We start from the raw sequence: 9,376 nt of genomic DNA on the forward strand, positions 1-9,376 counted from the left end.
ACAGTACAGAATGAAGTTGGATGGAATGGAAGGGAGCTGAATGGAAAGGAATGGGACAGAATGGAATGGCATGGCATGGCATGCAAGAGAGTGGGATAGGATAGAATGGAATGGCATGGAATGAAACGGAATGGGGTAGAATGGGATGGTATGAAATGGGTTGGAATAGCATGAAACAGAATGGGATTGAATGGAATGATGTGGAATGAAATAGAATGGAATAGCATGGCATGGAATGGAATGAAAGAGTGGAATGGAACAGAATAGAACAGCACAGAGCACCCTACGCTGCAGAAGCAGAACAACACACTAGGACAGCGGGGGCGGTTTGGGGCCGGGACTGCTCCGTGCCCCACATACTGACCCCCCCCCACTATCCCCCAGGCCTGGAGTCGCTCCGTGACAGCGCCCACTCCACGCCGGTTCGCTCCGCCTCCCACGGCGACGCCTTCGTGCCCCACGGCCGCGGCGGCCGCGGCGGCCGCGCCGAGAGCAGCGAACGCGTGGCCATCATCGCCGACGAGAGCTACAGCCCCGCGGACAGCGTGCTGCCCACGCCGGTGGCCGAGCACAGCCTGGAGCTGCTGCTGCTGTCCCGGCAGCTGAACGGAGCCCCGTGCAGCATCGAGGAGGAGAAGGAGTCGGAGGCCGGCACGCCCGGCACGGAGCCCGAGGAGCCGCGCGAGCTGCGCGCACTGTGCTCGGCTGCCGGCAGCGGCCCGAGGGCGGAACAGGTGAATAAGTTTGTTTTAAGTGTCCTCCGTTTGCTCCTCGTGACAGTGGGACTCCTCTTTGTCTTGCTCCTCCTCCTCATCGTCCTTACCGAGTCCGACCTTGACACCGCCTTTTTCCGCGATATCCGCCAGACCCCCGAGTTCGAGCAGTTCCATTACCAATACTTTTGTCCCCTCAGGCGCTGGTTTGCCTGCAAGCTCCGCGCCGTGGTGGCTCTGCTCACTGACACCTGAGGCCCCGCGGCCCCAGCGCCGGTCGTTCCGCGGGAGAAGAGCGGAAGCGCCGCGGGGGTCCCCACCCCCTCGGGGCGATGGGGGAGAACCCAATAAAGAGAGGAATTTCTTTTGCTATTAACGCTCATCCTCGTGCCCCTCCCGGGGCCGCATTGCGCAGGATGCTCCCCGTCTCACCGTGCCGCAGGACCCCCCCCCCCAGCCCCGTGCCGCCCTTTGGGGACCCCGGCAGCGCCACGGCCCCGCGCTCGGCTCCTTTTGTACAAATGACTGTTTGGAGGTCTATTTTAACAACGAGAAGCTATTTTTGTTATCGAGCCCGAGTCTTTTTGTTTTGTTTTTAACTTTCCGCCCGGGGCCCGGCGGGGCGGTGGATGTTTGTAGTCCATTGCCGCGCTCTGGGAGGCGGAGAGCGGCGACTTTAGGACTTTGCCGAAGACAAAAGGACGCGCTGCAGGACGGGAGGTAACGCCGGGATGTCGCCGAGCAGCCATCGCTCCCCATCCATCCTTCAGCCAAAACACGCCGACAGCTCGTGGCGCCCGTGGGAGCCGGTCAGCGGGGACGGCCCTTCCCCAGGAGCAATAACGCCGGTCCGGGAGCGCTGCGGCCGCCGCTGGACGCGGGGCGAGAGGCCGAGCAGCTCCGCTTCATCTCAGGGAGAGATCGCACGGCAACGGGGCCGCCGCTCAGCCCGGACGGGACGGACGGGACGGGCACGGGGCGCGGCCACGCGGTGCCACCGGCAGCCAGACAGCCATGCAGCACAGTAATGCGGTGCAGCACAGTAATGCGGTGCAGCACAGTAATGCGGTGCAGCACGGCCATGGCCACGCGCGGAGCCCCCCGTGGGCCGGTTGCGCTGTGCCACCACGCGGCCGCCGTCCCCGCTCGGCCCCCATTGACCCCGTTTATGCAACGTAGCCGAGTTCACTCGTAGTGTAGTGTTCCTACCTCAGCCCGTAGTCAGTGTGTCTATGCAGTGCGTGGTAGCCCCCGCCCGGTGCCCGCGGCACCGCCGACCTCGGCCTCCTCCATCCGCTTCCCTTCGCACAGCCAGAGCGTCGGCCCCGCGGAACCCGCCGTGCTCACCCGGCATTTCCCCGCAGCGCCGTGGCCGTGGCCGTGGCCGTGGCCGTGGCTGCGTCCCGGTGTTCGGCACCTCTTAGTTCTACGTCCTTGTATCCGGATGTCGTTCCCGTAGGTTCCCATATCGAACAACAGCGGCGCCGTAACGCGCCGCATCTCCGCAGTAGTGGGTGAGATACCGGAAATGTGAATTTCTTAGTTTTCATAAGAAAAACCTCGGAACTGACCTTTCATGTGCCAAATCCTGTCAGCCACATTGTCCTTCGAAATGTACCTTTTTCTACATATTCGATATCTTAGTGAGCAGAAATTCATCGGTGCCATGGAAAGTATTTTTAAACTGAAATAAATATTTAAATATCATGGGGGAAAAAAATACACACAAAAAAACCCCACCCCAGCCCGCCTTGGTTTGACATTTGTTTGCTCTCACACACCTCAAAGCCCAGATGTGCCACATTGTGCCCCATGACGCCTCCAATTGTGCCCCAATTGTGCCCCCGGCTGTACCCCATGTCCCAGCTGTTCCTCCAGATGCTCCACATGCCCCAGCTATTGCCCCAGCTGCACCACTTGCCTCCCCACTGTGCCCCACACCTCCCCTCATCAGGTCCTCCTGCTCTACCTCCACACACCCCACCTGTGTCTCCTGCCCCAGCTGCACCCACCCCCCAGCAGGGATGTGGGGAGATCTGACCCCATGGCTGAGGAACCCCCATGAGAGCTGTGGGTGCTGCAGGAGAAATGGGGGAACAACCCAGAGCTGCTGAATGCCCCACATCCTTCCATGGTAACCTTGATCTAAGTAAGCTTACCCTCAGGGAACAGCCATCTGACCACATCACGTCTTCTTTTTTGCTATTTTGATATAAACCACCTTTAGATTAAACATCCTTTTATTGAAAGGAACGCCGGAACCATAAACACAGACCAAGCACTTAAAAGATCAGCTTTGTCCCACGACAGCACAGTTGCAGTTCTCTCACCCACAGCTCCATGCAGGACAACCCCCCCCCCCCCTACTCCATGAAGACGTGCAGGCGGCCGCTGGAGTTGCCCCCCACGAGGATGTTCCTGGTGGGGTGGAATGCATTGATGGAGCATACGGAGCCCAGGTGCTCGGGGCTGCAGAAGGCGTGAAGCAGCAGCCCCGTGTCCTGGAACACCTCGATCTGCCTGGGCCGTGCCATGCTGCCCACCACAAAGCACTGCTCCTGCTTGGGGTCCCACACTGCGCGGAAGCGCGTCAGCCAGCGGCCCGTGTTGTTGTTGTGCCTGCAGAGCAGAGAGGAGCAGATGCAGAAGTGCAGAAGGAAGGCACCAACATCTACACCACGTGTTTGCCAAAACCCATCCTGCTGCCCCTACACACTGCCACATCCAACTGCTGGGCACAGGGCTGCAAAGGGATAAAGAAATGAAACGGAGCACAAGAGAAGTCAGAGGACACGTGGAAATGAATGGCTATCGATGGGTCATGGTTGGACTTCATGGTCTTAGAGGCCTTTTCCAACCTTCATGATCCTGTGCCTCCACGCCTCAAAGCAGCCTCAGTTGCCCCATCCCTGAGGTGATGCCCACACCAAGGGGACAAGCCTGGAGGCTGGTAGAGCTCTGCAGGCAGCAGCACCCCTTGGAAACACATCCCTCACTGCTCAGTAACCCTTCCTATGTTAGAAACTCAGAGAGAAAGCACTCGAGCAGAGCACACTGCAGCAATCAGAAGCTGCTGCCTCCTGGCTGCGAGCACCCCATGCAGCCCCAACACAGCAGAGCCCACCCCACTGTACCTGACCGTGCAGAGGAGGGCAGAGTTGGCTGATAAAGAGCTGGTGTCATAGACCCTGTAGGACAAAACAGTGTGTGCTGATGGACACTACGTGCGGTAGAAGAGGCAGCCCCACCTCGTGGAGCACTCAGTGCAGGACCACGGGCACACAGAATGCAGCACTCGGCTGTGAGCACTGAGATCCCAACCAACAAATGACCCAGGGCACTGCAGGCTCAGCCCCCCCCATGGGCTCAGCCCCCCCATGGCCTCACCTCAGCTTGTCGTCTGCACACACCGTGACCACGCGGTGCCCGCTGATGGGTGAGAAGTACGCGGAGGCCACGCTCTTGCTGTGCCCACGCAGGGCACTCACTGCTTTGTTCCCACTGCGCCGCAGCCATCGCATGTCGTAGACACGGACGTCGCTGTAACGCAGCAGGTGAGCAGGTAAGGGATTGTAAAACGAGATTCTATCATTTCAAATGCTGCTGAGGACTAAAAATGGGTCTTTCTAAGAGCCAAGGAAGCCGGGAGCAGCCTGCAACACTGAGAACCACCCAGCACAGCTCCTGCTCTGCACAGAGCCCATTACAGCAGGGATCAGAGCAATGCCCACAGCGGGGATCACAGCAATGCGTGTTCTGAGCTACGTACACAGAGCCTGCAGCAAGGAAGTACTGCTTGTCCACGGGGTGCACGTCCACCGTCCTCGTCATTTTGAAGCCGATGTCTGCAGAGAGCTCCGGTGACGTCCCCGGGGTCCGTCTGTCCACCACAGCCACTGTGCCATCCCACAGCCCCACAATGGCCGTGTGGGCACCGTCTTCCAGGAAAGCGAAGGAGGAGAGGCTGTCCTCACTTCTGTAAATCTGAGTGCCAGAGGGGCAAAGGAAAGTACAGCTATACAGCCCAGCACAACAAACACACACCTGCAGCACCAAACACCGTGGGCATTTTTTGTATATTGAAACTCTGCAGGCAGTGACCTGATCAGAGCTCCAGCCTCAGCTCCCTGTTGCATGACCTGTCCCCACAGCAGGCAATTAACCACCCCACCTGAGCCAGCCCCATGCCCTGCTCTCAGAGCTGCTCCATGCAGACAGGTTGGACTACCAGCAAACGGAGCACCATGAGGCCCTTAAACTGCTGCAGAAAGCAGGCACAGCACTCTGCTCCCTCAGAGCCCAAGAAGAGCAAAGTCATCTAACACAGGCTGTGTGCTGGCTTTAGTTCTTTAAGCCGCTCCCATTCCCCACCTTTAAGCAGTGCTGCTTTTGGGAAGGGGCACACAGTGTATTTAGTTCCAGCCTCCTTCCTGCTACAGTGAAGAGCTGCGGCCACCTCAGGCACAGTGCGATCAGCTGGGCAGCACCTCCGCCTTCATGACAGCAAACAAAGCCACCTCATGTGCCCCCATAGAAATGGGACCTCCCCTGTTAACAACCCACACATAACACCTGGGCTGCAATGGGAGCAGCACCGCGCAGCACCCACCTCATCAAACACCGCCCTGCTGACATCACCGCAGCGCAGCGAGTCGTGGCTCAGGGACAGCAGCTGTGCGGGGTGGGAGGGCGAGAAGTGCATGCAGTTGACGGACAAGTTGTGTGGGGTGAAGACCTGAGCTCCTTCCTCACTTGTGCGGCTCTGAACAACAAAAGCCAATAAACGGATGCTTAGAGCCGTTGCAGTGCTTCCCACTGACTGCCCAGCTGTGCAGCACAGGCTGCTCCGTGGGACCACAGGGTGCTGCAGGAGGGGCTGCAGAGGTCGGCAGTCTCCAACAACGTGCATTATGTGTGTGGAGCATTTCAAACGCCTCCAGCTGAGGCGGCACACAGCTGAAGCTGCTCGGCCCAGCACAAACCCAGAACCCAAAGTGCTGAGCATCCCTCCCGCTCAGCTCCCACAGCAGCACAGCTCCCAGGGCAGCAGAATTGGTTCACAGTGCAGCGCGGTGCTGCCAGGCAGAGGAGCACACTTACAACGTCCCAGAGCCCGACGTGGCCGTATTTGTCCCCAGCTGCCACCAGCACGGCGCTCTCTGTGGGGTGGATGGCCACGGAGCACACACGGCCGCTCACCACCTTCCTGATGCCGTCCTCGCGCAGCAGCATGCAGCTCAGGGCAGCCTGGTACCTGCACACACCACGTCAGCCACCCCAGGGCGGAGCAGACCCAGCCCAGGGTCTGTGCCACCTCCCCTTACCTCGCCATGTCACACGTGCGCTTTTCAGTGTTGTTATTCTTCATCTGAGGATTGAAAAGAGACGCGGATCAGAACAAGATCATGTAGGACATGAGCAACGTCATCCAGAGATGCCACCAAAGGCAGCCGGCCGTACCTCGCTCAGCTGCAGCCAGGTGCCCAGCAGCGCTGTTTCACTCTTCTCCTGCCCACCCGTGGCCATGGGCAGCGGTCCGGCAGGGACCTGCAACATGGGGTCACATCAACCATGGGCACAAAGCTGAGCATAACTGCCTGCACCTGAACATAGACTGCAGCGCCTGGGGACCCTCAGCAGCACCCCAGGGTGCACTGCCTCATTAATGGCCCCTTGAGCATCAGCCACCTCCCAGCAAACACCAACCAGCTCCCATGGGATGCAGGCACTGCACTGCTTGGGGTGCACGCTCCCCTTCTGCCAGCAGCACAGCCCCACACAGCCCTGAGAGCTTTCCAGGAAGCACAGCACAGCAGTACTGACTGCAGTTGGCTGCTCCCAGCAGATCACAGCTGTATCCCCCTGCAGCCCCCCCAGCCCCATCCCCATCTCACATATTCCTGCTCCTCCTCCTGTGCTGGTGCCTCCACCTGTGGGACCTCTGGGGGCTGCATCCTCTGGAGCCGCATGGACCTGCGCTGCACCGTGCTGCCCTCGGCCTTCCTGGGCTTTGCTCTGCAATGACAGCACTGTGAAGGAACAGAACTCCTCCATGATTCCTGAGCAGAACTCTGCAGCCCGGCCCTACAGCACAGATACCTGAACCCAACCGCACCGCCCTGCACTGCCATCACTGCTTCCTTTGGTGACAGCAGCACGCAGCAGAGCAGTGGCAGCGCACACGGATTTATGACACTTGTTTCCTTGTATTACATCCTGATGCCGCTTTCCTGCCATCCCTCCTCATTTATAATTCATCCTCCCTCTCACTGATCTGCTCATCTTCTCCCTCCTTTCATCACAGCTCCCATTACTTCGCATCTAACACAGCGCGTTTCCCTGCTCCGCTCAGCTCTCCTGCCCTCTGCTCACACCACTCAGTGCTTCTCCATTGGCCAAAACAAAGAAATATTTCAGGGAAAGAGAACAAAAAGAAACAGAAAAGCACCAAAACACCTTCAGACAAGTAGGACGGAGGGAGAGCACTGACATTAGGTCAGAAGGGCGCTCACAGCAGCACCTGTGTGCCATGGGATGGCAAAGCAGAGCAGCACAGCTCAGCAGGGACACGGCAGGGACACGGGGAGCAGCTTTACCTCTTGGTGGCATGAGCTGGTCCCTTGGCTACGATTTCACGGAGTCTTGCAGCTGACTTCGGAACAGAAAGGCAGAGGTTAGAAACAGCCCGAGCTCTACAAGAACAGCCGCCCAAAGGCTGCAATGAGCGACAGTTATTCCCAACAAATAACGAGGACTTGCTGCCCCAGCCCGAACGCTGCCCGGGAGCCCTGGAGCTGCTCCCTTACAAAGCAACGGGAAACCGAACGGCGCCGGCTGAACGCAGCGCTCAGTTCAGCTCGCAGCGCATCCCCCGGTCTGTTCTATAGACCCACAGCGGCGCCCCGTGCCCGGTCCGGCTCCATCCGCCCCCGCTGTGCGCACCGTCCGGCCGCGCCGCTCCCCCCACCCGGTAACACGGGGCCGCTCCGACCCGGCAGCACGACCGGGAACCGGCCCGACCTCGTGCAGCTTCAGAGCAGCGAAGAACTTGGCGTTCTCGGAGATGTTCTTCAGCCGTTTCCTCTCGTACGCCGACAGCCGCGGGCTCCCGTCCTGCAGCGAAACGGCCCGGTAACGCGCGGCGGGAAACGGGGGGGGGGGCGGGGGAGGGGGACAGAGGGGGACAGAGGGGGACAGAGCGGGATCCGCTCCGTGCCGTGCCGGTGTCCCGCACCCACCTGACCCGGCTCCGTCCCGTCGCTGTCTCCGTCCGTCCCGCTGTCCGCGTGCTCCGGGCTGTAGCGCTCCTCGCGCCGCCGCTTCTCGTCCCCCCCCGCCGCCCCGGCCCCGCCGTAGTCGCCCAACAGCCGCTTCTGGGGCAGCCGGCGGCCGGGGGCGGGGAGCGGCGTCAGCAGCACGCGGAGCTGCGGGGAGCGGCGGGGGGCGGCATGAGGGGCCGGGGGGGGAGCGGAGGGGGGCGGCGGGGTGCGCTCCTGGGGGGGGGAAACGGGGAGAGCGGCGGTGAGCGGGGAGACGGACCGAGACCGGCCGGACCGAGCCCAGCAGGACCGAGCCGCCCCCAGCTCCCGGCCCCCACCTGCATCTGCTGCCGGGATCGCGGCGACAGCTCCGTGCGCTCCCCCGCCGCCGTGCCGCCCTGCGCCGCCATCTGCACCGCGATCACGGCGGGGCGGAGCGGGATCTTCCCGCGTCCCGAAGCGGCTCCGCCCAGCACAAGGCGCCTGACGGGAGCGGGGCGGGGCGACGAGCGGTGACAACGGAGCGACGAGCGGGACATGGAGCGGGACACGGAGCGGGACATGGAGCGGGACACGGAACGGGGCAGTGAGGGACACTGGGCGGGACAATGAGCGGGACTCGGGGCTCGGCGGCGTGTCGTGCGGGGCGAGCCGCGTCCCGAGACCGGAGCGGCGCTGCAGGCGGCACGGAGACATGCGGTACCAGCGCCCTACGGCTGCACCGCACCGCACCGCAGCGCACCGCAGCGCATCGCAGCGCATCGCAGCGCATGGCGGGGCCGGGGAGGCTGGAGGGGCCCTGGGGAACCCATCGGGGAACCCACCCACCCCCACCTGTAACTCCCCGCTTTACATCCCGTCCCTCCCGCACAACGCGCTGTTCTCGCCCCCAGCCCCTCGGCTCCCATCCGGTGTCCCGCGCTGCTTCAGGACGGACAAGGACAGGAAGGGGTTAATGCCGAGCGCGCCTTGTGTTATGCAAAACCCATCGGAGCGCTCCCGGCTCGTCGCTCACCGTCAGCTGATGGGGCCGCTCCCCCCGGCGCTGAGCACGGCAGCTGCCCCGGCTCCAACCGCACCGCACGTGGACAAAGCCCCGCATGGCTGACGGCAGGAACTGCCCGGGGCTGCCGGCACCGGCACAGGGCGCACAGCAAAGCGGCAGCTCAAGAGCGTGAGCAGCGCGGTGCAGGGGCAGCAGCGTGGGGTGCACGGCAGCAATGCGGGGTGCACAGCAGCAATGTGGGGTGCACAGCAGCAATGCGGGGTGCACGGCAGCAATGCGGGGTGCACGGCAGCAGCTGTTCCAGCCCCAGGATTGGGGCGAAAAACTGAAACTTCGAACTGCTGAATTGTATTTTATACATCAGGTTAACAGCCCGAGAGGGTGGTGACGCACTGGCA

The 9,376-nt window shown here is 61.6% G+C and overlaps 2 protein-coding genes across 5 annotated transcripts in view; one reads left to right on the forward strand and one right to left on the reverse strand.

The window, feature by feature from the left end:
- Positions 1-1,484, forward strand: part of FRMD5 (FERM domain containing 5) — a 38,081-nt gene extending 36,597 nt beyond the window's left edge. For 3 of the 4 annotated variants that reach the window (XM_015873445.2, XM_015873448.2, XM_015873446.2), the window contains exon 14: positions 385-1,484. In XM_015873445.2, the coding sequence (XP_015728931.1) occupies positions 385-968 (584 nt within the window). In that variant the 3' untranslated portion in view covers positions 969-1,484. The remainder of the gene's footprint in view (positions 1-384) is intronic. The other variant, XM_015873447.2, reaches the window with a different exon arrangement.
- Positions 1,485-2,935: 1,451 nt separating this feature from the next.
- Positions 2,936-8,535, reverse strand: WDR76 (WD repeat domain 76). Its single transcript, XM_015873393.2, has 13 exons — positions 8,311-8,535; positions 7,952-8,206; positions 7,734-7,826; positions 7,310-7,365; positions 6,608-6,728; positions 6,174-6,260; positions 6,038-6,081; positions 5,814-5,967; positions 5,323-5,475; positions 4,483-4,697; positions 4,101-4,253; positions 3,848-3,901; positions 2,936-3,332 (listed from the first exon to the last, which is right to left on the reverse strand). The coding sequence occupies exons 1-13, from the start codon at positions 8,533-8,535 to the stop codon at positions 3,077-3,079; spliced, it is 1,866 nt and encodes a 621-aa protein (XP_015728879.2). The 3' UTR covers positions 2,936-3,076.
- Positions 8,536-9,376: the final 841 nt, after the last annotated feature.

Source organism: Coturnix japonica, chromosome 10, assembly GCF_001577835.2.
Source record: "Coturnix japonica isolate 7356 chromosome 10, Coturnix japonica 2.1, whole genome shotgun sequence".
Classification (NCBI taxonomy): domain Eukaryota; kingdom Metazoa; phylum Chordata; class Aves; order Galliformes; family Phasianidae; genus Coturnix; species Coturnix japonica.

What these genes read in the sequence shown, in the direction of transcription:
- WDR76 (XM_015873393.2), bottom strand. Translation starts at nt 8,535, where the DNA reads ATGTCCCGCTCCGTGTCCCGCTCCATGTCCCGCTCGTCGCTCCGTTGT. An exon ending in CTGCTCTGAAGCTGCACGAG is followed by an intron (nt 7,366 to 7,733) that starts GTCGGGCCGGTT and finishes TCTGTTCCGAAG; the next exon opens with TCAGCTGCAAGACTCCGTGA. An exon ending in ACGTCGGGCTCTGGGACGTT is followed by an intron (nt 5,476 to 5,813) that starts GTAAGTGTGCTC and finishes TTTGTTGTTCAG; the next exon opens with AGCCGCACAAGTGAGGAAGG.